We start from the raw sequence: 25,995 nt of genomic DNA, 5'->3' as shown, positions 1-25,995 counted from the left end.
CAATCGGCTCAAAACTGCATGCCAGGCGGCTGCAAACACACTGTCGTCCAAATGTATTATTTATAAAAATCGAGAAATTGCCTAACAACTTTCACTTCAGTGTTATTGATCAACTTAACTACGAATTAAAACAGCTTCTAACTCATGTCCCGGTATGATTTTAGCTAGGTTTTAATTTTTTTTTATTGGAAGCTTTGGGAAGCAGAGATTCGTGCCGCATCACTTACTCTCGTTCTTGCTATAAGAAGAAACAATTGAAAAACAAAGAGAAAGGGCAGACCTATGTTTGATCGATTTACGTTTCTTTTAAGTAACTAATCTGTGGAAGCAATTTCTGAATCGCTTACCGGTATTCTGTTGGGTATTGTACCGGTACGTAGGCCTAATAAGAAAATCCAAGGCGCTGTTAGGGTTATATTGGCCTCGTAAGGAAACGATTGAGCCTAATGTCAGCTTTACACTGTTATCCTGGCTGGATAGACTTTGGCATAAGACAGGATATGTGAGGTCTAGGCTAAACTTGACTGAAATGAATGCTACTACAGCAGTAGGTAGCTGAGCAGTTTAATTTCATGTATAGGCTTTTGTGATCGCGGTAACTTAAAATAAAAAATTACACTTCAGGCCGCTGAATAACCAATGAAGGTGGAAGTTAATCTATTTTATGGTCTGTATAAGCTATAGCTACAGTGACAGAACCATATGACTTAATGAGTAGCCTACATGTAGGGCTGTAGGCCATACAGTTCCACACAGAACCTTATAAATTTAGTTATGTTGCTTCTTAGTAGGCTAAGCCAGTATAGGCTACTGGTGCAGCACAAGTTAGACTTTTTTGTAACATTATTAGGACATTATAAAGGACTAAAAATATTTTTTCTTCATGTTTAGAGTTAGATCTCTTTAGAAAAGTCATGAGTGAACAAGGGGTAGGAAATTCTTCTTGTGATGCTGATATTATTACCAAGTTAAAACAGAAAAGTTTTAGCTCTTGTACTTTCGCAAGAAAGACTGAAATAATTACTACTGGTAGGTTAACACCCCTTTTAGATCTTGCCAAGCAAACCAATTCGTGTGTTCGAAGATTTAACTGTGATCTCTACAACAGTTCATTGTGGTTGTGTGGAAGTCAATGCACAAACAAATTACAGAATATTCTTGGCCATGTTTGCTTTTTTGAAACGACAAATCTGCATGGAGTTTACCAAATGGTGGTTATCGTGATCTCAACAATTTACACAATTAAGCTATTATTGGAAGGCACAAAAAAGAAAAATCTCATTTGAGTGCATATGTTAAACGGAAAACGTTCGGAAATACTAGGATCGATGTGCAGTTAGATTAGCAAAGACATGCTACATTACAATAACAGAACACAATCAAGAACTTAAAAAGAACAGAGACATTTTAAAAAGGCTTATAAGAACAACGTGATTTTTGGGCATCCAGGAAATTGCGTTTCGTGCCCACAATCCTCCAACAACAGAGGAAACTATATTGAATTGGTGCATTGTTTGTCTGACTTCGATGAAAAGCTACACAATCATTTAGAAACTTCTACATGCTTCACAAGTCTTTCGCCAGCCATTCAGAATGATCTCATAGCGTCAGTAAATTTAGCCATCCAAGCTGAGATAAAAAAGGAACTTGATGAATCTATGTAGTCTATGTGGCATCAGTACTGCTGGATGAAATATCAGATGTAAAGTGTTTTTCACAGTAGACAACGGTTTTGCGGTATGTGAACTCGAATGAAACAATTTGTGAAAGATTTTTTAAGTTTGATGAAATGTGAGTAAGTATCGCAGTGCACTTGCTATTTCTTCATTAGTTGTAAATGATTTAACAGAACTTGGTTGTCTGAAAAAGTTAAATGCTCAGACATATGATGGTGCAGCTGTAATGACTGGTGAATTGAATGGTGTCCAGGCTAAGATAAAAAATTATGTTCTTGATGGAGTGTTTATTCATTGTTATGCTCACAACTCAACTGTAGCCTACTAACACAACCTACATCTCGAGTTCCCAAATGTAATGTGTTGTTTTCAACATTGGGAGGCTTGTTTTCATTTTTCACCTCCTCTTCAAAAAGAATGTCTATGTTTGATGATATAGTGAAAGCAAGGTTTCCCAAACTTGCACCGACAAGATGGAGTTACTCGTCTTGCCTTGTGGAAACTTTCAAAGCGAACCTAGATGACTTGCTACAGCTTTTTCAACATATTCTGAAATCCGCTCAAAACTTTGATCAGAAATCTATTAATGAAGCACAAGGCTTTTTGGCAATTCCTGGAAGTTTTGACTTCAGCATCCTGTTGGATCCACTCTTCTTTGTATCTTTTCACTGACTATTTGTTTAATGTACTGCAATCGAAATCTATGGAAATCTTGTTTTGTGCAAAAGAAATTGCTACAACGATGCGGAAACTCCAAGATATCCGAGAAAACAAATTTGATGGTATCTGGGAATCAGTTGCGGCACATTGTGGCTGTAATATGTCAAACAAAAGGAATATGAATTGCGATTTGTGGTGTTGTCTTACAATTGCATTAAAGAGTAAAATTATGAACTTGATAATTTTGAAAGTAAAAAGATTGAATTGCGATTGAAGTCTGCTTTTTTCAAGGCTGTGACTGCATATGTTAGAAACAAAGTTACTTGAGTGAAACAAAATTATTTACAATAAACAAAACTAAGGCATCGAAATAATGTATAGTATGGTAGTGTAGAAAAATTCTATGTTTTTATGATTTAATAAACTCTCAAACATATGGCGCAAGGAAGTTAAATTTTAAGCTTTCTTTAGTAGGCTACCGTGTCTGAGATGATCATGCGTTGCCTCAATTTTGAAGCAAAATCAAAATCCAGAGCGAAACAACTTTGCAGTGAAACGACATTTTGTTTCAAGAAACGCTCGAAATATTTTGCCTCGAACAGCTCTGCTCTCCATCAAAGTATCTTAAAAATCCAAACCCAATCAGCAGCAGTAACGGCATTACTGCATCAGCAATCAGAATACTCAGTGGCGCCGCCAGACCTTCAACAATGGGGGGCAAAATATTGACACTGCAAGACAGTAGCGTAGTCAGGAATTTTAAAAGGGGGATGTTGACGGCCGACGGACGAAACCCGATGGCGTGTTTGCCGAAGGCGCCACTTAGCGGCGGAGGGTCTGGGGGTCCTCCCCCAGAAATTTTTGAAAAATTAATTTCAGTTTGGTGCATTCTGAGAGCATTTTCAACAAAATTGTGGGTATGAATATTCCTGTAAAATGGTGCTGTCCGGTGGCATAGCAAAAGGATAAGATCATGTTTTCTTTGGCATTTTTCGGAAATAAAGCTAAGTTTCTATGTTTTCTTGTTGCTAATTCCAGGCTGAGATATTTGAATGTTTGGTATTGGCAAAACTCGCTCTTTTAATGCAGTTTCGTTTAAAATTAGGCAAACTTTGTTTTAGAGACATAGGTTGATTGCTTTTTTTGCGAGATTATTACAGTTTTATTATTTATCAATTTTCTCCTTGGTTGATCCATGGCCACCTAAAAATACGGCCTGATTTGTCACATTTTTCAGAAATTTCCAGGTTTTTCTAACTTTGGGCGAACGTTTAAATAAATTTTTCTAAAAATTATATTTTTACGCTTTCTTTTCTCTTTTCCCCAGATGACACAATAGGTTTTAACATTCTCACATGTTGAAAAACAAAGAAAATTTGATTTTGTAGACTTTAGTCAGACTGTTAATTTTCAATAACAGTCTGATTTCGCGTTTTTCAACTTACTTTTTCTCATTTGCTACTGCTTCCCCAAGGCAACAAAAAAGTTTTTTGTCATTAGGAAACCGCAAAAAGTAAAAACATCTCAAAAAATGTCAGTCAAGCACTAGCAGTAGCTGTAATCAAAATCTGCAAAATGTGACAAATCAGGCCGCATCTCCAGGTGGCCATGGTTGATCCAAAAAAGCGATCTTATTCCGGTAAGTCACTAACTTTATGCTTCAAAGTTAACCCAAAGTTTAGAAAATGTAACGTCAAAGACGTCATACATCTTGATGAGTGTCAAACAAAAAGCTTTGAGACAATGAAGTTACTTTATTTCTGACATATGTCTATATCGGTTTTGTATAACGAATAGCTGTTTAGACGTTAATCTAGATCAGGGGTTCTTAAACTTTTTTTTAACGCGGACCCCTTAGAAACAATTTTGGTTTGCGTAGACCCCCTTTGTGGTCTAGTCCGAAACTTTTTTGATCAGCATATGCGAGCCATGGCTCTCTTTACCAAAAGAGGATATTTGCTTGTGTCAACGAACTCCAATAATCGCCAATACTTTTCGAATTGAAGGACATTCTTAACGATTCCATTGCCCTTAATTCAATAAACTCATCTTTTGTAAGGTCCTCATCACTGATAGATTCCAGTTCTACGAGGAAAGGGTAACATATCCATGCTGTATATTTAATATCCTTTGCGTCTAAGCAGTAACCTCTGAAAGAGTTTTACAATGCTTCCAAATGTCTGCACATGTCTGTGTGCAGAGAAGATGGTAGAGCATTACAAACTGCAATTCCATTTTAAAGCATCAATTCTTACAACGTTGAAATATTAGAATAGTCGTTAGTCTCCAATCTCCTTTTCCACAGAGATAACTTGTCCTGAAAAGCTTTAAGTTTTTCAGAAGCGTCCTTACTTGTAACGGCAGGGCCTTGAATAGAACGATCAACGATGTACCGGTACCTCATTCATATGAGTAAAAACATCAGCCAAGTAAGCTAACCCTCGAATAAACTCTTCACTGTTAAACTGCTTTGAGAGTTCAATATTTTTGTCTCTTAGAAAAAAAGAAAAAGCGCTTCAAAACTTGTCCCCTTGACAGCCAGCGAACTTCTGTACCAGTGTTATAGAAGAGAACTTCATGTTCCGCTCCAATTTCTTGACATAACCTCTTGAATATTCGATGGTTCGAAGCACAAGCTCTGATAAAATAAACGATTTTCACATTACCAGACAAAATTTGTTGGGAGAGTTTTCGATGCTAATGCATGGCGATGCAAAAAGCAATGAGTAACGATGACTTAAGGAAAATCATCAGCGTTGTTTGAACTTAATCTCTTTTCTTTTGAAAGATTTATTCCATTTTGGAATTATACACTAAGATTTCCATTGGTCCTTCATGGACCCCCTAAAACTAGTCCGTGGACCCCTTGGGGGTCCACGGACCCCAGTTTAAAGGGCTAGGAACATGATTTTTTCGATTGAGGTTTTTTGTATTATTTTTGTAGGGAACAGTATCATGAACAGCCCCTATCAACAAAATTGGCTAAAACAAGCTGGAAGTGTGCGTTTTTATTTTTTGAAATCACGAATCCAACACATAAGGTTTTTGTAGCCCCTTTCCGAAAATGTCTTCGGGAAATTCCCTTTCTACGTCACACCGGTGAATTGACGAACGATTGTATTTTCACTATTCAGTTCAGTTCGGGTGTTTTTATTTCTAACCATCAAAGCAAAAGGAATACACGACAACATAAAGACATATACTGCAAGAAGACAGTTGAAAGCAACGTTTCATTTGCTTAGTTGAGGTGTAGGCTACAAAGTAAACCGTTAATTTGTTCATAAAAGTTATTTGTTGGAGCAAAAATGCCTGGAAGATGTGTGGTTTGGGGATGCAGCAATAATCCGAAACCTGGGATAAGTGTTCATCAGTTTCCCAAAGATTCAAACCTGTTTAAAAAATGGCAGAAATTTGTTCAACAAAACCGAAAGTACTGGAAGGCTAAAGCAAGCTCACAAATTTGTTCCGTACACTTTGATAATGACCAATTTGAAGAATCGAGTCTACAAGTACAATTGGGGTTTTCAGGCAGGTAAGTTTCTACAGCCTAGCCTGGGTTAGACTGCATTTCCAATAGTGCTCACTGCTGCATTGCTATACTAAACTACCATAGTGTTATTAAGCTAGACTACCACTGTCACACATTAATTGGGTTAGTCTGCTGTCGTAATTTCAAAGTTGACCTAATTGTTAAGATTTGCAGCAGGATAAGAAACTTTTTTTTTTTGAAATAATCTTGAGAGGTAACTGTAAGATAATTAAACTTTCAGTAAAAGGATTCTCAAGAAAAATGCAATTCCGTCGATTCTTAACCTGCGGCAAAACGTAGCTTGTGCGTCTAAGGCGGAACCACACGCAAAGACAGAGAGGAGTGCTGTCAGAAAGCGCCAAGTTCGACAAGTAAATAGGCTACCATAGCTACCGTAGCTTATTAATTGCGAACCTACCGGTACTAGTTATATTCTCTCATACTATTCAGGTTTTGTGTTTGTAGTACTTGAAGGTTAGTAAATTATCTCGTATATATATTATATAAAGGTGTTAATGATCAATTTTCTTTTACTCAAAAGACTGCCTTAAGTACCATACTTTTTCTTTAGTTAACACGTATGTTAAGTGCTGTACTAGCATGTTAAGTGCACTGCTATACCAGTCTACTCAGAGAGTATTTTACGTGGTGCTAATGCCAAAAAAAAATGTTTCAGCTCTTGCAAGATGAAGTCACTGCAGTGCATTCAAAAGAAGCCCAAAATATTGATAGCGGCCTTGTAGATCAACAAGTAGTGTCTGTGGAAACAGAGTTAACTGCTGGTCAAAACCCAACTTTTACAAAAGAAGCAATTGATGAACAGGAACAGCCTTTGATGATTTATGAAGCCATGTTTATAAATCCACAATGCAAAGTTGCAATGACCCAAACCGTTAATGTTTGCAATACCAGAAGTATAGGTAATAAACTTGTTAAATAGGTTACTAGATGCTAGCCTATCGATTTTAGTCGATTTCATAATCATGCTACACTCATACACTGCCCAAGGTTTAAAATAAATTCTTTTTTCCTTCATCAAGTTGTAAATAACTTATATTATAGTACTGCAGTGAAGTAGCCTATATTGTATGTAGGCTACTGGTAATGGTAAATTGTTCCACAATCCAGATGTGCTAAAAGTTTTCAATGATCCACTAAAGTTATTTTAGTGTTATCAAATAGTTAACATTGCATTAAAAGTGTCAATGATTAATGTGAGTGTTACAATGAAAAGAAGCAAATCCTTCATTGAGACAATGCCACAATCATAGTACCGTAAACATTATTTAACATAACATACATATATACTAGTTAACATAATTTCTGACTAGTTGTATCAGCCACCTTTGATTTCTGCAATGTTTTAGGTATTCAATGCAATGTACCGATAAGCTGCAGTGATGCAGCAACTCAATGTGTATAATAATACCGGTAATGGATTTTATTCAGTCTTCTACTCCCATCCATAGTGAAAGTGAAGAAGACATGCATGAATGTTTGGATGAGGATTACAATGAATCTTATGATTCCATTTCTTTCGAATGTAATGAGTAAGTGATACATAATATCATTTCTGGCTTGTGTTGACACTTGCAATGTCTAACTGGAGTTCATAACTGCCTATTGAGCTGAAGTAGGTCAGGTCTTTATCAGCAGAATACCTCAATTTGTCCAGCTACATCCACTTTGAAACATGTATTGATATTTTTTTTGTATTTTCCAGATCAGAAGCTAATCAAAAATCAATACCGGAAAAGAAATATGTGATTTTCCATAGCATGCTCATGAGTTTGTTTTTAATCTGTCAAATATGTGGTAAGGCAGGAGCAACAACTTCCAGTACATGCAAGGGAACCCTGTTGGCAGTTAAACAAATCTGCCATCACTGCCATCAGTCTTACAAATGGTTTAGTCAGCCATTTGTCGGTGGAATACCAGAAGGAAATATTTCGTTAAGTTCCTCTATTTTGTTCAGTGGAGCACTACCTACAAAAACTTTACGTTTTTTACGCTTTTGGGGTGTTCAGTGTTACGAAAAACATACCTTTTTTCGACATCAAAGAAAGTTTTTAATACCTACTGTCAACCATGTCTGGAGTATGAAGCAACAGAATGTACTGCAAGAAGCAAAGAAGGATGTTAATCTTATTTGTGGTGGTGATGCAAGGTGTGACTCTATGGGCCACTCTGCTAAATACGGAAGCTATACCCTGATGGATGTGAAGCAAAACCGTATTTTAAGCATGGAAATTGTCCAGGTAAGTTTACATGTTGTTACGATGCTACTTGCAACAAAATTGTGTCTTGAATTGTAACGTTACGTTGTATTTTCATCCATCAAATGGATATATATAATATTACATGGACTTACCCACAATTCTGGTATCGTAATTTTGCTATTTCCGCAAATCACAAATGTAGTGGAAAGCTCCCCAAAACTTACATGAACAATTGAACATTGTATATAAAGAATACATGTTTTCCCTCAGTAGTTACTACTGTTCTGCCTAATGTAAGATGTGTGTTTAGAGTAATGAGGTGAAGGGAAGTTACCACATGGAATTAGAGGGATTGAAGAGGTGTCTCCGTACCCTTTCTAGTGGTGGAGTCAACGTATGCACATTGATTACGGACAGACACCTGCAGATACAGAAGTGGATTAGGGAAGATCATGAAGAAATGACGCATTACTTTGATATATGGCATGTTGCAAAAGGTAAGCGCTAAACATTGAAGCAGAGAAAACCATAAAACTATTAACGATCTAAATGACAAGTTTAACTCTATTAGTCTACTCATTTTGTATGTAGTTTAGTTTGTGCCAAAAAAGATCTTGCCAAATGTAGTAGTTATTGCAATGGAGCATTTAGTAATCTAGTCATTTATAAATCATTTTAAACTGCAGGCAACTCGCTAATTCTGTAAATTTCCTTTGGTCTTTCGAAAAAACTTGTTGCTGTAGAAAAGAAGAAAGGATTTGAGCTTGTTTCGAAATGGCGACAAAGCATTATAAACCATCTGTATTGGTGTGGTTTGACAAGTGATGGAAATGGTGATTTAGCTTTAGCTAAATGGGACTCTCTGCCAAATCACATATGCGACATCCACACTGGACACAGTGAGTTGTTTCCTTCGTGCTTACATCCGCCACTTGCGAAAAGGAAGTACTTCACAGCAGGTTCGTACTGTACTTATTGTCTTTGTTTACCTCAATTGTGATTGCAGTGACATAAAAGAAGGCTGTTTCAGAAGCATGCTAACTGCTCATATTCGCTCAGTGTTGGATAAAGTACCTTGTCCAATTTTCGACTAGACTTTTAAGTGTTTTAAGTTGACATGTGCAATTTAGCAGCAAGACTCTTTATTTTCAGGGTCTGAATGTTATGAAGCTTTGACAGGATTGTTGGGAAGCAAGAATTTACGAAAAGATGTTACGAAATTGTCCCCGGAAGGGCAGACGTTTTCCATCGAGGCCTACCACAGTCTTGTCAATCAATTTGCACCCAAAATGTTTCACTTTGGTTATGCTGCCATGAAATGCAGGTAAGCAATTCAGCAAATATTCTGCCTATCCATTGTTAAACAGACTTTTAAGAATGTAATAAGCCCACAGAGTTATAATGCAATGAGGTTGCTAAAAAACAGCTTGTCATCATTAGTAATCAATGCTTATATTTAACTTTAGATTGTTACTTGCTGCCCTCCATTACAATGAAAATAGCAGAAAGGAGCAAGCTAAAACAAAAGATGGAAATTTGCAGTTTTCTCTTTCCTTTCCAAAAAGCAAAGGAGGTTCTCACACCCTAAAAAAGATAATGCAAGAATGTACCTTCAGTAAGGATATATGTCTGCTAAAATTGAAATATGTGCTAAAGTCTACTTAAACAACCTAATAGTGCGTTTATTCGTTTCTAAAACTCGTAAGCATTTGTTAGTCCCTTAACACTCAGTCAACTATTCCTCGACAGTTGCAGCTGCTTGCTTCGGTTAAATTACGCGATGAACCTTGCCTAGAAATATATTTTATGATCCTTGCTTTACAGGTTACGTTGCCGAACTTATTGCTGAAGTAACTTCAAGAGTTGAAGATGCTAGTAATGACATTCCAGAGGAGTTGTCATGGGATACCCCTCCTCCTTTATGTCACAATCTCAAGCGTCCAGATAAACAGAGTGTCGTCAGCAATCATATGTCGCGTTTTTTTACAAGCGCACCAGTTAATAACAGTGAAAGTTTGTAACCTTATAGATGTACTTCTGTGTTTTTTGAATGTACGCCGTACACTATAATATAGTATTTCATATTTCGCTTTCGTTTAGGATTGGCGGTCGTATTAGTTTATCTTTCATTGATTTCAGTTTTCACCATTGCCATTTCTTTGACTTATTGCTTTATATCATCGCGGACATACTTAACCGCTATAAAATAACTTACAATGCAACATAGCAGCCTATTGTACCATATTTGTATTAAACTAGATACCGGTAACACACATTGGTGCGCCTTGTAAAAGTACTTTATTAATGAGCGAAACATTGATAGTTGATATGGCTTCTTCAGGTATCTACAGTTTAAATCCAACGAAATCATCCTCATTGTTTTGGAGTGAGAAGTGGGTTCTTATGCAAGTCACTGCACATGCTGGAAGAACCACTCTAAGGTTTCGACCAAGGTACCCCCAACACCAACGGGCTAATTGCCTATATGCAATGTGCCTATGGCGCTTATGCTCAGGAGCCCCATCAACCCCATACTGCTGCTTGTATTGCAGCCAGGCAATTTCCAACACATCCACATTGAGACAGGCTGCCTGAAACCCAGGGTGCTCTGTTATGCACTTTATTTCGCAGCCATACGTCTCCCGTCCTTGTCTCACTTTTCGGGCAATACACTCTATCTCGGTGCAACACCTGCATTCGGCCACTGTTGGAAGGATGGCGCAGTTGTCGCACTTGCACCTGTAAGTTTTTGAAAAAAAATTCAAATTGCAGTAGCCACTTGTGTAGTGTGTACTGTAGTGTTAAAATAAACATTGTTTTGATATCGATGAAGTGGTGGTCTGCTTCAATCCAAAGTCTCAACCAGGGAAAAGCTGTGAGCCTTTTTTAAACAAAACATTCTCAACCAACAGTCTCATAATTTTTGAAGTAAGTTTTTCATTACCCTTTGTCTATTTAGGCTAAAAGACCTCTCGAAATGCACAATTTGACAACTGGTCATGACAAACCTGGTGGGTAACGTAGTCCACTACCGGTAGGCTACTTGTAGAATTGCTTGGGCTGAATACCGTACTGGCCGCATCGATTGAAAAGGAATATTTATAGAAGGCTACATGTTGTTAAATATTACCTTCAAAGTAAACTGAGTAGCCTATTGCGCAATGCTTCACAGCAAAAAAGTTGGTTTGGTTTTGGTTTGGTTTGGTTTTTGAATCTTTATCCTCGGACTGACAAAGCCTTGATAGGTTATTCCTGGTACTTGTTCGCATACTTGTAGAGGCTCTTGACGCAGGGCCGGTTACCGAGATTGGCAGAGTGAAGTTTTCTGATTGTTGAAGTGTTGTTGCAGCGGAATGGTTCCATTCACTAGGTGCCGCTGAATGGAGAGCAGTCCTGAAATGCGTTGCTCAAGCGCACACCCCGAGAGTCGAACCAGCGCCGCGTGATCTTGAGCCCGACGCGTAACCACTGAGCTAACGGGGCGGACACTGAGCTAACGGGGCTATTGCCTTTCCCACAGTTTACGCCATTTATAGGCTGCAGACAAATGTTTGTTTACAATTGGTATCCTAATTGTATATAGTCTGTAAAAATACAAACGCTGACAACATACCAGTTTAAGCTGCTCGTTCGAAGCTCAATATCAGAATCCATTGCTTCACACACAGTTGCTTCACACACAGTCGGCAGCAGTGGCCGAGTGGTTAGCGCGTTGGGCTCGCAGTCGAGAGCCTGCATGTTCGACTCCAGCTACCCGCAATTGCTGTTGTTTCTCTGGGCAAGAAACTTTACGATAATTGCCTCTACCCAGTGATCGATTTCGAGTAATGGGTAGTACCAAATTTAAGTCATAAGCAGAGTAGACAACCGGAAACAGACATTGCCGTCGGCTGCAGCGTGGGTCAGGTGTACGTCGGAAGGCGTACACCGATGCATAGCGCTCAAGTCCGCTTTCCCGCAATGCAGGATAAAGATAAACAAACAAACAAACAAACAAACACACTGCAATCTCCTCTTCTGAGCTGCTTGCCAAAGGCTCGAACATGTACGGTTGAACATGGTCGTAATCAGATTGCATCGGAAGATGTTCATTTCCAAAGTCACAAAATACTTCAGCATCTTCATCAGAACCGCTGCTAAAATCTTGCAATGCCTCCATACATACAACGTTGTTGAAACAAAATAACTTGACTTGCTGTTTGTCCGAATTACTATACTTATTTCTGCAGTGCGATCTGACATCTACGCGAGAGAATTCCCGGTGAAACGTCATCGCTCAACAGTCGCCTTTACGCAGTCACGCGTGTCGGATCGTCAACTCTCCGAAATTGAAAATAAAAGGCCCTCAAAGCACCCCAAATACAGCTCAAAAAAACTTTTTTTTTTCAGGCATTCTTATTGACCACGTATAAAATCAGAAAATCACTTTTGTAGAAAAATTTTTTTTTCATGTTCCTAGCCCTTTAAGAACCCCTGATCTAGATCGAACAAACGAGCTCAGCAGTTAGCCTACAGATGGCTTGCATCCTTGCACAATTTGACGTGAAATTACATCATAGGCTAAAGCTTTTCTTGCAAACAATGTATTAACATCCGTAAACTCAATTTGAAGGGTTGAAACCCCCAAACCCCTCCCTTGGTTACGCCACTGGTGAAAGACATGCAAAACAGTGATATATTATTTAATTTCACTTGTTTTCTACTGCTATTGTCTACTGCAATATAGTCTACCAAAAGTCCCACATTTTTGACATGTTTGATCTGTTAAAAAAACTAAAATTCAAAATAAATCACTGTTTGATTCCGCATGGGACTTGCAACTGTCATAGCTAGCGAAATTCTGCGTAGCTTTTTTCCAGATTGAAAAATCATTTTTTACAAATGCACTTTCTGACTATCCAGCAGTCTGTTAGTTAAATATGCCTCATGATTTTGACTAGTCTGTTAGTTGACGGAGAAATTATCAAATACTGTACTGAAACGCTGTGAAAACGTTTCTCCATGCTTGGAAAATACAGATGTCAAAACATAGTAGATATATCAAACGCAGAGGCGGTCACATGCGTATTGCGTAGCCTATGACATTGTGAGAATTGAGGCTAATAAAAGTTAATGGAATAAATATACTGTGACAGCCACCGGGCGTATAGTTCAACTGCAATAAATACTCAGCGGTGTTAAATGATTTTTTATTCTTAATATTTCTTCTTCCTATCCACGAAGATTTCATCAGGAAAATGCATAATATCAAATGATAAGTTGAAAACACAACATTAGAGAACAATTTTTATATTTCTTATTAAGATGCCAAAAATGCAGTGTGACGGAACAATACAGTTAAAGTCAACATGTTTCTACGTTTATTAGACGTAAAAACAAACTTCACTGAAAGTAAAAATAATCAATTAAAACGTCAACCCCAGCCAGTTAAATCTGCTGATTTTACATCGATTCAACGTTGTAGGGCGTTGAATCGATGTAAAAAATGCACAATCTTGCTCTCGGGACGCAAGTCTTCCAATTTTAAGGCAATAAGCAACGCAATATCTTCAGAAATAAAAGAATGAGAAAGCAATTTTACTGCAAGTGAAACGTATTTTAACGTCTAATAAACGTAGAAACATGTTGACTTTAGTTGCATTATTTCGTCATATTGCATTTTTTGCATCTTAATACGTATATATTATAATTGTTCGCTTATTTTGTGTTTTAAACTTTATCGTCATTATATTGCGCATGAAATCTTCGTGGATAGAATAAAGAAACATTAAGAATAAAAAATCATTTAACACCGATGGAGCAAAATTGCAGTTTAATAGAATAAACTTTAACTAATATTAACAGGACTATAACATACCAAGCTATTGAAAACTCGACAGGGAAAGCAAAATGCGGTATCCTTAGCTTCTGAATACTCCAGCTAGAGATAGTCATCAAACCACTGGTTACTTACTGTATGACTTTAGTAGAGACTTCGTTAAGTTAAATCTACAATTCTACATTATATCCTTGAAACATTGAATGACCCACTGCTGTATGCACTGCCACCACTCAACAACCAAGCAAGAGCCAATCTGCTGAACAGCCGGTAACAATTGTTACGTGACAGGCAGCATGCAAAGTACGTGAATAGAATCACAAAATCGTAATAATAACAGCAGCAAGAAGAGCAAGTTTAAAATAAAAAAGAAAGCTTTTACCCCCCACCCCTTGCAACTTGAGTTGACTTCAGGTTGGGATCCAAGTATTAAAAAAATATCAATATGTAATAACATAAAAAAATTAAAAAGATGGTGCCCAAAACATTGGGGGGCAGCTGCCCCGCCTGCCCCCCTCTGCCGGCGCCACTGAGAATACTGTACTGCCGTCTATGTGTGTTGTTGACAATACTATTGTATCTTAATGCTGATTCTAGAACTTTCAAACAGAAACTTTGCTTTTTTTACTTCGTTTTTGCATTTATAGGCTACGACACATGCATATGTTCTGACGAAATGAAAAACATTTGAATGTATAAAAAATGAAAAATATTCGAAAGAAACAACTAAAATGCTTTAAAACTTAGAAAGCAATTTTCAGAGTTAATCAGCGCAAAAGCCGCTGATTCATTCTGATGATATGAAGCTTATGTGGAGAAGCCTATTTGCATGGGTGCAAAACCGCCTTGAAGGTTTATCTTGCCCTTCAGCTATCTTTCAACGTATTCGATTGTAGAAACTTTCATTTCTAAAGGTTACGCGTTTGCTGTGTGAGTTAATTCCGTATGTGACCAATGCTGCTGGCCTTTGTCATCTTGATTGGATAACAAAACTTCAGATATCTTGGCACAAGTTTCTACAGAAATCGATTTGCTGTTGCGTCCCGTTTCCTCGTCTTCTGCATCAAAGTATTGAGAACTTGCTTGATATGGCACTATGGATTCTTTCTTAACAGTGGGATACGTCAGTCGTCTAAGAAAGTAAATGTAAAAATTTGTATTGGTTGTTTTATTGCAAATGTTGTGTGATCATTGTAGAACAAGCCTATTTTGATCTTGCGCTGTCCTTTCTCCTAGAAAAAGGAGGGAAAAGCCATACATAGACCTAGTTTGTCATTCACATGCGTGTGTCTTGTGGTTGCGTGTAACCTACAGGTTAAACTATTTAAATCCAGTTTTAATTTTAGATTTACAGCCACAAAAATGGGCTTAGCCGGAAGCATGTTCAAAATAGAATCATTTTTATTTGCTATTTCTCCTTACTTATAGGAAACTTACACCGACAAACATGTGTTTCAAAATAACATAAAATATATTAAGCTTTTAGTGTTAGACGATCTAACCCTAAATTAGGCAAAAAATTTCAAAGTTGTACTAAATCAAGATAGAATTAAACTTTACATAGCCTACGGTACATGAATAAAACAGAATGAACATCAATAGCTCAATTGGTTAACGCCTGGAAAGCTCAATTGGTTAGCGCGTCACTTCTGGAACGAAGGAGCTTCAAGATCAAGCGGCGCTGGTTCGACTATCGGTCTCTTGAGCAACGCACGTTAAGGACTGCTCTCCATTCAGCGGCATCTAATGGATGGAATAGTTCCCAAGCAACAAGACTTCAACAATCGAAAACTTCACTCTTTCAATCTCAGTGACCGGACCTGTGTCAATGATTCAAAGCCTCTACATGTATGCGAAACTGTCAGGGTTAAGCTCTGCAAGAAGCTTCCCCAGTCCGAGGACAAAGATTCAATCAATTAATCAAATACAAAAACTCATTTCAAGGTTTTTGACAATCGTTTTACAAACTAAAATTTATTTCTATTTTATGTTCTCATTACGAAAGATTAAAACACAACAGTTTGTTGAATCATTAATTTAGCTTTTGCTTTGTGGGCAGGGCCGGATTTAGCCTAAGTGCTGCCCTAGGCAGATACGAAAAGTGCCGCCCTCCAAAAAAAATTTTGCGATGGTGCGCTACGATTCATATTTTCAATTCCTTACAAAAAAGTTATTTGCACTGTTTATTTGAATACAGCAATTCACTTGACTGTCGCAGCAGTAAACAACTTTTTGTTTTCATTTTTTACGGAACTTAAGCTTATCCTATTTTAACGCATATCTTGGTTTCAACGTAATGCCGATGTTTGACATTTGTCACATTAAAAACACGGGAAGCAGCTGACTCGATGACTAATATAGTCTTTCGCTGCTTCCTGTCTGTTGTAGATTCTAGTTATGGTGCTATTTTATTTGCATTGTCTATATTTTGTACCGTATACTTTTCTCGCAACAGACAAAATAAAAAGTTTCTCTCTCTCTCTCTCATCAATGAATGTCATTGTATAATGAACTAATTGTTTAAAATCGCTTCCGGCGGGTTTTTTCTCTTGCAAACAAATCAATAATTTCTTCAAAGTCTGTAGAAACAAGTAAAGACGAGTTAATCCTCAAAAATATGAGACCATTCATTGTTTACATACTTTAAGCATCAAGGCAAGTACACAAAATAGCCTGCAACTTTTCCATCAACCTAACATTGACTAAAAACATTTTTTTCTAGGCTCCTTTAAATTTACTAACAGTGAAACAAACCGAACAAAGATTAATAAAAATTGCACAGACAAAGCCTATAGTCCTCCATAGGCCTACTAAGCGAAACAGATAAATAAAAGAAGCGCTAAGCAGCACATATTGTTGAAAACCAATCAAGCGTGAAGTACTCTAGGGGCGATGACTTGCCATACATGACTTGCCGCACTGTTTATAAATGTGTGTGATGTGATAACATATTTATTAACTCCTATATATCTGTTGTGAATTATTATATTCACGTACAGTATTATCAATGTAATATGTTCGTATATTTTTCCGACCCAATAATTTGCCGCCCTAGGCAACTGCCTACTCTGCCTACTGCTAAATCCGGCCCTGTTTGTGGATCTACATTTTTATTTTTTTGAAATAAAACAAAAATGTAATATGTTAGTTAGCCTGTTACAACTTTAAAATTACGTATTTCATGTATTGTATAAGCTGCAAGATAATCCCACCTTTCTGCAGCTTGCTTTTCCATGTTTATTCTTCTATTGGCAGTACGATAGCCCACAACAAAAATTAAAGAAACAAAAGCAGAATAAGCCAAGAAGACATAACAAGGAACTGTCATATTTCTTATTTTAATTGGTTTGTCCCATATTCCAGATGGAGTTATTTCTTCTTCAGCTCTGCATCTGAAAATACAAACCTGACCGACTAGAAAAAAGAAAGAAAAAATGTTTGATTGTCAATCATAGTCATCTGGATCCACCACTAATAAGACTCTTTGTTTGAGTTTAAATACAGTAGGCCTACCTGCTTGGGAACAGGCAATGTTGGAGGTAATACGCGCTTGTAACAATTTTTTGTTTTGTTTAAAGCTGCCACTCCTCGACCAGAATACTCATACCATGCTGCCACTTGGGGAGCAGTATTTTCAACTATTCGCAAACACTTTTACAGGAGATAAACTTTGTGTAGCAGGAAAATTATTAAGTGATGTGAAACACTAGTAGTGCATGACCAGAATGATTAAGTATTCTGATCTAAAACTTATAGAAGACATGCCCATTCCTAGCAATAGCTTATGTCACTGGCTGCACTGCTGTTGAGCAGTAGCCTACTGCAGTAGGCTACATAGGCTACATGATTATGCACAGCGAAGTTGTTTAGAGGAGAATGTTTTTCTGAGATTTTCAGTTATTGGTAATGCCTTTCGTCTGCTTTTGCAGAATTCAACGCAGAATATTTAATAAGATGTTCTGATTCTATGATTATGAGATTTTAGCATCACACTTTATACACCGTTATTTGCACACATTAAAAACAGTTTGCCGGCACGAAAAATCCGAAGTAGGTGAATTAAAGATGAAGTTATTCAATGCATTAGTTAGGGTTTTAAACCAAGAAATGAAAAAACAAATTTCGTCCAAAGCAATTTCGACGTGACGAACGGTTGATTGTTAAGCTATTAACCTTGTACCAAATTAAAAATTAAATTTTCCCTTATCGTTTTGTTTATTGAAAGAATTAGACCTCAATTGGGAAGAAAGGCAAATTAAATTTGTTTAAAAATCGATAAAATAAAGCGGTCTTTTTAATTAAACTACAATATAGATTAACATGAAAGCTTGAGCTTAAAAACTACTTCAGTCACATTTTGTGAAAATTGAGTTATCTTCAAGATATGTTGCATAATGGTCAAAGTATATCCCCGCGCAAAATTTGGTTTAAAAAATTTCTTAATTTTGCTACAACACCCGCTGGTGTTCGCATAGAAATAAGAAATTGAACAACTTTCAAAGAACGTTAACTTGCTTTATATCAAAAGTTGTGTTTGTGGCTAAAGTATTTCTTAACCCAGGTCTTCAATTTATGTTCATCCAGACCATCAATTATCTCACCTGGTAATATTAGCTAATTCAGATGCAATAGGACTTGCCACTGCTTGTATAACTAAGACAAGAAACATCCCTTGCAATTGGCCGCTCAAAAATACAAGTCCAGTGCTTGTGGCCGCCTCAACTGGGTAGGTAGTCTCCACAACAAGTTCATTGCCTAGCGGGAGTAAAGGCATGGCAAAGAACCCAATCAGAGCACAACTAAGGGCAACTAACACTCGCTGATTTTGCTTGTTCTAAAAATTAAAAGGATAAAATGTTTAAGAAATGTAAAAACATAGGCAGCTTTTAATGGCGAGAACTCTCGCTCAACGTAGGCCCTACGTACTGTGTCGTACGACTGGGCATCTAGATTTAAATTATTTTATAACAAAAGAATTTGAAATTGTACATCATCAAATTCTTCTAGCTTACAGGCACAGTTTTGATCATGTGTGCATAATTGACACACGTAACGACAGCCATAATGGCGTGATCTTTTCTGAGCAAAGGACTTAAACATGTTATATGTTCAATCTTATCAAACGTAGATGTAGCTATCACGCATTTTACTTTTAGTGATTTCTACGTTTGACGTCACAATTTTTTATTAAAAATCGGCAAAAAACGCTGCACCAACCATGGCCACCTTGAGATGCGGCCTGATTTGTCACATTTTGCAGATTTTGGTTACAGCCACTGCTAGTGTTTGACTGACATTTTTTGAAATGTTTTTACTTTTTGCAGTTTCCTAATGACACAAAACTTTTTTGTTGCCTTGGGGAAACAATGGAAAATGAGAAAAAGTAAGTTGAAAAACGCAAAATCAGACTGTTATTGAAAAATTAACAGTCTGACTAAAATCTTCGAAATCAATTTTTTTTTGTTTTTCAACATGTGAGGATGTTAAAACCTATTGTGTCATCTGGGAAAAAGAATAAAGAAAGCGTAAAAATCTAATTTTTAGAAAAATTTATTTAAACGTTCGCCCAAAGTTAGAAAAACCTGGAAATTTTTGCAAAATGTGACAAATCAGGCCGTATCTTTAGGTGGCCATGCACCAACTAAATATGAATGTGGGTGGGCCCCTAAATGGAGATGTATAGGCCCACTAACTGCGATTTTGGAAGCGGCAAATAGGGCCTTGCGTGAATTAAGCTATTGAATATCTAGCTTCTGCAGCAATATTGACAAGATTTTTTTCATTTTAAACAGCCAAAAAACATTAAACAAACTGAAATGAAAGAGCCTCTAAACAACCGTGATCACCCACCGAGGGTACGAGGGGCAGTTAATACGGCCCTGCTACATGTTTGCACTACACAATCACAATACCGCTAAAAGCAAATCAACATTTTTAAAGGGTGGAGGCCATGGCCCAATGGCCCCCTTCTGCGTACATCATCGCACAGAACCCTTTACAACTTGCTTATTTGTTTGGACTTCAAATTTTGTATTGGTGATTCTCTTAAATTTTGGTTTCTTCGACTCGCTGGCGTCCTGTCAAATGTTTTTCTGCTTCTGGAGTAGATTATTTGACCCAGGTTGTGTAATAGGCTAACAGCTTGCCGTGGTTCTACAAACCTGAATGACAGTGAAGAAAGCAACCGAACCGATACAAAGTGTGTAGAAGACCTTCGTCACCAAAACAAAACGCTTTGTTTTGTCAGCAATAACTCCTGCAATCAACGCCCCAAAAGCTCCAGCCATCACTAAACAAGAAGCGCAAACCACTCCAGCGAAGAAATCAGTGTAACCCCACGGGCAAAGAATTTGCTCAAGGAAGACAGTCAGGGCTGTATATATTCCAATGCCGCCTCCAACACTCACAAAAACGATCCAATACTGCCTGTAAAATCACAAAACTAATATAGGCTATCGCAGAAGAAGAAATTCATATATACGTTTACCTGCAACATTACAACATGTGAAAAATCAAGAAATGCGAGCTTTAGAAATTATCCAACAAATTGTTCGCAACAGTTTGCAAAAGTAAAACTAGAAATAAAGAAAAACAAACAATTCAATGTAAAGGTGTGGGAAAAAGCTTTTTTTTTCACGCAATAAACTTCCAGTGAAGTTTCAAAAGCATTGTCAGGATGAATACGAAACCAATTACTTCAAGCGCACAATAAACGATTTTCTGCTTACCCATTTTTTATTAATTGCTTAATTCCGACCCAAAATGACTCAGGTGTTTTTTCTGCACTTAAAGATGGCGGTAAAGGAGGGGCACTGGTGTGAATGCCAAATGTTACCAACAACGCCCCCACAACTGAAAAGAAAAACATGCAAATAAACTTTCCAAACACAAGCCTTAATTGATGAGCATGTACAATGTACATTAGTAACAAATATTATGGTAACAACTATTTCGAATTATATGTTCAGCTATTTTTCTTCCTATTTTCATTAAGTTACAAAACATAAATGCGCTTTGCAGTAGTGATCAGAGTTCAAAGGTATGTTGTCATAAAATAGTGAAAAAAGTTGAGACCGAAAAACTTATAGTATTAAAAAAGTAAATTAAAAAAATAATACTTCAACAATTTGTCTATTGTTAACATTTTGAAAAAATGACACATCAGTTGAAAAACTTCATTGAACCGCTATTTTAATTGCAAAAGTGTTATCACAGCAGCTAAACTGTTTAAAATCTGGTATTTTTTTGCAACACACTGTATGTAGGTGCACGAGAACAAATTTATCTGATGCAGGGAAGAAGTGATGTGTTAACACGTGACAAAGTTAACGCTTCTCAATGAAAGCAAATACTTTTATTTTCTCAGACTAGTGAAAGAACCTCAATAATGTGCCTCTTTCTTTATTTATCCAATACGGTGCAACAACAACGCACAATCGGATATGAATTAAATTACTAAGAAGCATTGAAATTCTGAATAAACCGACCTGCGACCATTAATTTAACACTAACAGTCAAAGATAAACTTAATATTGATCATTGGTAAACGCGTGAGAGTGAAAGTTTTGACGATCTTCGTTACATGACTGAGTCACATGTAGCCTACGCAGCCTACGTTACGTTTGTTCGTTGCCTACGTTACCCACATTACGTTTGTTTGTTACGCAACGTACGCCACCTTTGAAAGCTTACCTGCAGGAATGGCGTATATGATCAACATCAGAAGAAGATCATCCGGTTTTCTCACAAGAAGTGGAGAAAGTATGTTGGCGGCCATTGTTCCAAGAGGGTTGCCCAATATCATAATTGTGTTGGCAATTGCTCTTTGATTGTCTGGGAACCAAACAGCAGCCACCTTGGTTGGTGCAAACATCAGGAAGGGTTGAGAAACCGCAGAAAGTGCGTGACCTGAAAAAACAGTTTTGCTTTCGAAAGGTGCACAACAAATGCCATTAGATAGGACTACTGTCAAGTAATAAATAAAAGTTTTGTTTTCTTGTTTTTAAAGGATGCAGAATAGGGTGGCTCGTTTTTGAACTTTTTTTTTAAATTTTCTCTGGGTAGTGGGGAAATGGTGCCAATGAGTGAGAAAACAATCATGACAAAATTTGAGATTCGTAAAAAATTGTCTTCAGCCTCCTCATGGGGCCCAAAATCGAAAAATGGGGTCAAAAACGCATTTTTTTTCAAAAATATTTTTAGTTTGGGTAGATACAATATTGTTTAGATATATCTAATTAGCATAAGAAAAAAAATTGGAGTCATTTGAAGTATTCCTTCAGCTTCCTCACAGCTTCTGAAAATTTCCATTTTGCTGAAAATTTGCATTTTTGTGGGTGGTTACATGATACGTAATTGCGTTAGACATTTTGCCAGCTATAAAACGTCATTGTATTTCTCTTTATAGACCTGCCCTGAGCTGTTGCGTCATTTTTTAATGAAATTGGGTTAATTTGGTAGGAAAAAGTGACGTCTTTTATTTGAATTTACGTCACTGACGAAGTTTGTAGTTATGTAACCACAAACAAAAATGCGAAATTTTCAGCAAAATGGAAATTTTCAGAAGCTGTGAGGAAGCTGAAGGAATAGTTCAAATGACTTCAATTTTTTTTTTAGGTTATTTAGATATATCTAAACAATATTGTATCTACCCAAACTAAAACTATTTTTGAAAAAAATTGCGTTTTTGACCCCATTTTTCGATTTTTGGGCCCCATGAGGAGGCTGAAGACCATTTGTTACGAATCTCAAATTTTGGCATGATTGTTTTCTCACTCATTGGCACCATTTCCCTACTACCCCGAAAGAATTTTAAAAAAAAGTTCAAAAACGAGCCACCCTAATGCAGAAAGATACGATAAGCCAAAAATAAACAATGGCTCCAATTATTTTCAACTCTATCTATCCGATAAAAAAATTAAACGAGAAAGATAACATGGAAATTAAACATATGGTAAGTTTAATTCTATTTGCATGTAAATTTTGCAGGCTTATCTTTGAAGCCAAATCCGCCTACCTGAAAAGACCAAAATAACTCTCAATGTAATGGAAAAGGCTATCACAGCGCTCAAAGCGCGCAAAATGCCCCCTAAACAATGCAGCCAAGAAGCGAAGAGCAAAGAATATCTAAGGCCAATTTTGTCCATTATCCAAGTGGCAACAATACCACAGGGTATTCCAACAACCATATATACAATAGCGAACCAGTTGATCATTCCAATCTGAAATATAGGGGGATGATGCCAGTATGTGATAGATCACTCGTTATTGAAAGTTGTATTGAAAGCTATGACAATAGAGAGATTCGCGTTTTCGCACAATTTTTCCGTATTTTCAATCAACCAATGGTTTATTTGCACAGTACAGTACATCCAAAGTGCAGTTCTTATTAATTTGCATTGTAATGCGATGCGATAGTTGAGCTGATTGTAGCCTGTGTAGGTCAGCTTTTAGTCTGCTGCATAGCCGAGTGGTGAGAACACTGGAACGGCAATCGAAAGGGCGCCGGTTCGACACCGCTCAAGAGCATGCGGCTGTGTCTGTGGCAGGACACTTAAAGGCATGCCTGAAGGTGGACACGAAGATTGGCTTCCTTGCCTTCCCGTCCACTTAATCTAAAATCTTCAACCACCGGGTGTAAGCCTGGATACGACAAACAAACAAGGTTGGCTTTGCAATGTCGTGTGAAAAGGTAAACTAAGGAATTAGAACCTCGTTACAAGTTATAACACAAGTTACATTTTTAGTCGGATGTTCTACTAAGAAGTAACATTTTTCCAAAGAAAACCCTTTGAAAGATATTTTTAGATGACCTCCCATTAGATGTTTGAAAAAAGAGTATCGTATTGGCATTAATTTTAAAGTGAACGATAAGATATACTGTACCGTCTGTACGTACGGTAGAAAATCGGTTAATTTTAAAATTGTAAATTTATAAAATATTAGAAAACACCCAGTAGCATTGTTAGGGAGGTCCGGGCCCGGGGGGATACTTTTAGACCCGGGATAATTTTAGGCACCCGTAACCTTTTCAACGGGCCAGGGAACTTGAAAAAGCTACAGCGTGTTCTTTGGGTGTAACGCGCTTTTTCTAGAAGTGTCTTAATTTTTGGGACCCAAGATCTCATTAGCACCGAGCCTTAACTACTGCATCTTCTCAAAGGCCCTAGCAACACCTACTACAGTGCATATAGACTTATGTATTGGCGCTGTCTATTCTTACCTCACTTTCGTAAAACGTTGCACTTGTATAGGCCACCGGTCCAAAGGCAATGCGTGACATAGAATTTGAGAATACAAGAAGACATACAACGCTGGAAATAAACCAACGTAGTTTGTAACTTCGGATTTCTACCAGGCTTCCTGAAGAATCCGTTATTTTGTCTGTCATTGCCGCTTTTCCACTTATTGAGGAAATATTTCCGGCACGAAGAAAAGTTTCAGAGTCAAAATCTTTTGACATCATGTTTTGTACCTATAAATAGGCTAACTTAAAATTACACTACACTTTAGTTAAAATCTGCAAAAAATATTGTGTTTATAATAGGCAATTCAAACGTTGATCTCGTCTAAAAACAATGCAACGTTAGTCAATATGAAAATATCAAATAAATTTAATTTTTGAACTTAGGTTGCCGTACCCAAAACGAAGCAAGTGATTTGAGTTTGCAACTTGAACTCAGAAGAACAACTTAAAAGCAAAGTCGAAAATAAACAGATTCAACTAAACAAATTTTACCATAGGTCTATTACTGTAAACTGTTTTAATGCAACTAGTTTCAAGGCTCCTCTGAAACAACTTCACTGTATAGGCCTATGTAATGCAATTGACATACCGTATTCTAATAATATAAGAGTCGTCCGTGCACTGTGCAAACGGTAGCGTAGAACTACCACACTTACAGTATAACCTACACTGTTTACTACCACTTTAGTTTATTTTTAAATCATATAGATATTTTGTTGTGAACTGTCAAACTTATATATATATATTTTTTTATTTTAACTGCGTGAACTTAGTGCAACAAATTGCAACTTTGTTGGCCTTGATGTTGTCGCAATTCAACATCACACAGCATTGACCTCAATAATGGCGTTTTAATCATGAGATTTTAATTCAGATTATTCGCGATAAAATAAAGGTTACATAATCAGGTCATGATTTGTTCGTTTCGTTTTTCTAAAAACTAAAAAGTATGACAGCTAATATGTGTTCTTTGTAGCTTAACTTAGCCTATTTAAAATTTAAAAAATAAAATCTCCTTGAACTCAAATGGGTTGTACCTCAATTTTGACAACGTTCTTTATTTAACACGTTTTCACCAACATTGCTAAAAATGCTCACAAATGATATATAATATAATAGCTGTTAACTTATGTTTTTGCATTCCATCAAAAAAACAATGTTTGAAACAAGCAGCTCGCAACCATATTTGCTGGACAAGATACTGCTACTAAGTACCACGGACTTTAAAAGTAAAACAAGAGTTGCTTACCGTGTGCGAAGCGTGTGTTATCGTTGAGAAAAGTGACCCACAAGCCAAACTAATACTGTAGAGATCACCCGCAGAATGTGAGTAGCCTATCTTGTAATGTATACAGACTGGCCATCGTATAAATGTTAATATGAATTAGGCCTACTAGTCAGGGCAAAATTATTTGAAACAAAAATTAATCTAATTCCAATCCTAATTATTAATTCCATTCCTTTTTCATGATGATGTAATAGAAGCGTTTGTTCTAGCTTTCACCAACAAAGCATTTCTGTAATCCTACTGATTAGTAAATTTTACTTGAGTTTCCAACTGTTTGCCGTTACTTGCTCAAGCTAGGTCAAATTATAGCATTCGATAGTTGCGTTTTTGCCAAAACAACGAAGAAAAGGAAAAGAATATGGAGGTCATGAACATTTTATCTAATTAATACCGTATGTAAATTTTCGTTCGTTTTGATCCAGTTGTGCTGACATCTATTATTGTAAGCTAATTTTTGTTTCAAATAATTTTGTTTCGATCCAGTTGTGCTGAAGAGTTCTAATGAACGAAAGCCGGCTCCACAACATAAATTAAATTTTATTGAAATACTTTTGTGAGT

General features: G+C 36.9%; 3 protein-coding genes across 5 annotated transcripts; 1 reads left to right on the top strand and 2 right to left on the bottom strand.

Annotated features, from left to right (window-relative positions):
* Positions 1–7,763: 7,763 nt before the first annotated feature.
* Positions 7,764–10,906, top strand: LOC145778652 (uncharacterized). Its single transcript, XM_082590188.1, has 6 exons — positions 7,764–8,123; positions 8,395–8,580; positions 8,800–9,043; positions 9,237–9,408; positions 9,551–9,699; positions 9,909–10,906. Exons 1-6 carry the CDS (start codon positions 7,965–7,967, stop codon positions 10,103–10,105), a joined length of 1,107 nt encoding a protein of 368 aa, XP_082446314.1. The 5' UTR covers positions 7,764–7,964; the 3' UTR covers positions 10,106–10,906.
* LOC145779049 (uncharacterized) lies at positions 10,430–12,243 on the bottom strand. The gene is made up of 2 exons (XM_082590628.1): positions 12,080–12,243; positions 10,430–10,823 (listed from the first exon to the last, which is right to left on the bottom strand). The coding sequence occupies exons 1-2, from the start codon at positions 12,241–12,243 to the stop codon at positions 10,430–10,432; spliced, it is 558 nt and encodes a 185-aa protein (XP_082446754.1).
* Positions 12,244–13,142: 899 nt separating this feature from the next.
* On the bottom strand, positions 13,143–25,521 carry LOC145778696 (solute carrier family 49 member A3-like). Of its 3 annotated transcripts, none has more exons than XM_082590250.1 (9): positions 25,398–25,521; positions 24,125–24,376; positions 22,919–23,123; positions 21,595–21,810; positions 20,631–20,754; positions 20,064–20,328; positions 18,504–18,736; positions 17,115–17,294; positions 13,143–15,034 (listed from the first exon to the last, which is right to left on the bottom strand). In XM_082590250.1, the coding sequence occupies exons 2-9, from the start codon at positions 24,365–24,367 to the stop codon at positions 14,818–14,820; spliced, it is 1,683 nt and encodes a 560-aa protein (XP_082446376.1). In that variant the 5' UTR covers positions 24,368–24,376; positions 25,398–25,521; the 3' UTR covers positions 13,143–14,817. The 3 variants fall into 3 exon arrangements, with proteins under 3 accessions (XP_082446376.1, XP_082446377.1, XP_082446378.1); XM_082590252.1 differs by lacking the exon at positions 13,143–15,034 and adding an exon at positions 16,388–16,481; XM_082590251.1 differs by lacking the exon at positions 25,398–25,521 and having other exon boundaries at positions 24,125–24,413.
* Positions 25,522–25,995: the final 474 nt, after the last annotated feature.

The sequence above is a fragment of the Aplidium turbinatum genome, chromosome 10 (genome assembly GCF_918807975.1).
Source record: "Aplidium turbinatum chromosome 10, kaAplTurb1.1, whole genome shotgun sequence".
Lineage (NCBI taxonomy): Eukaryota > Metazoa > Chordata > Ascidiacea > Aplousobranchia > Polyclinidae > Aplidium > Aplidium turbinatum.
Note: the sequence above shows the minus strand (reverse complement) of the source record. Positions and strands in the feature narration are given on the sequence as shown.

Bases quoted from the DNA above. Each gene is read 5' to 3' on its own strand.
- LOC145778652 (XM_082590188.1), top strand. From the start codon at position 7,965: ATGAAGCAACAGAATGTACTGCAAGAAGCAAAGAAGGATGTTAATCTT. The intron at 9,409-9,550 runs GTAAGCAATTCA...ATTTAACTTTAG, and splicing joins TATGCTGCCATGAAATGCAG to ATTGTTACTTGCTGCCCTCC. The intron at 9,700-9,908 runs GTAAGGATATAT...CTTGCTTTACAG, and splicing joins AATGCAAGAATGTACCTTCA to GTTACGTTGCCGAACTTATT.
- LOC145779049 (XM_082590628.1), bottom strand. From the start codon at position 12,243: ATGGAGGCATTGCAAGATTTTAGCAGCGGTTCTGATGAAGATGCTGAA. The intron at 10,824-12,079 runs GTTTGTTTGTTT...AAAAACTTACAG, and splicing joins GAGGAGATTGCAGTGTGTTT to GTGCAAGTGCGACAACTGCG.
- LOC145778696 (XM_082590250.1), bottom strand. From the start codon at position 24,367: ATGATGTCAAAAGATTTTGACTCTGAAACTTTTCTTCGTGCCGGAAAT. The intron at 23,124-24,124 runs GTAAGAATAGAC...CCTATATTTCAG, and splicing joins CAACGTTTTACGAAAGTGAG to ATTGGAATGATCAACTGGTT. The intron at 21,811-22,918 runs GTAGGCGGATTT...CTGTTTTTTCAG, and splicing joins AGTTATTTTGGTCTTTTCAG to GTCACGCACTTTCTGCGGTT.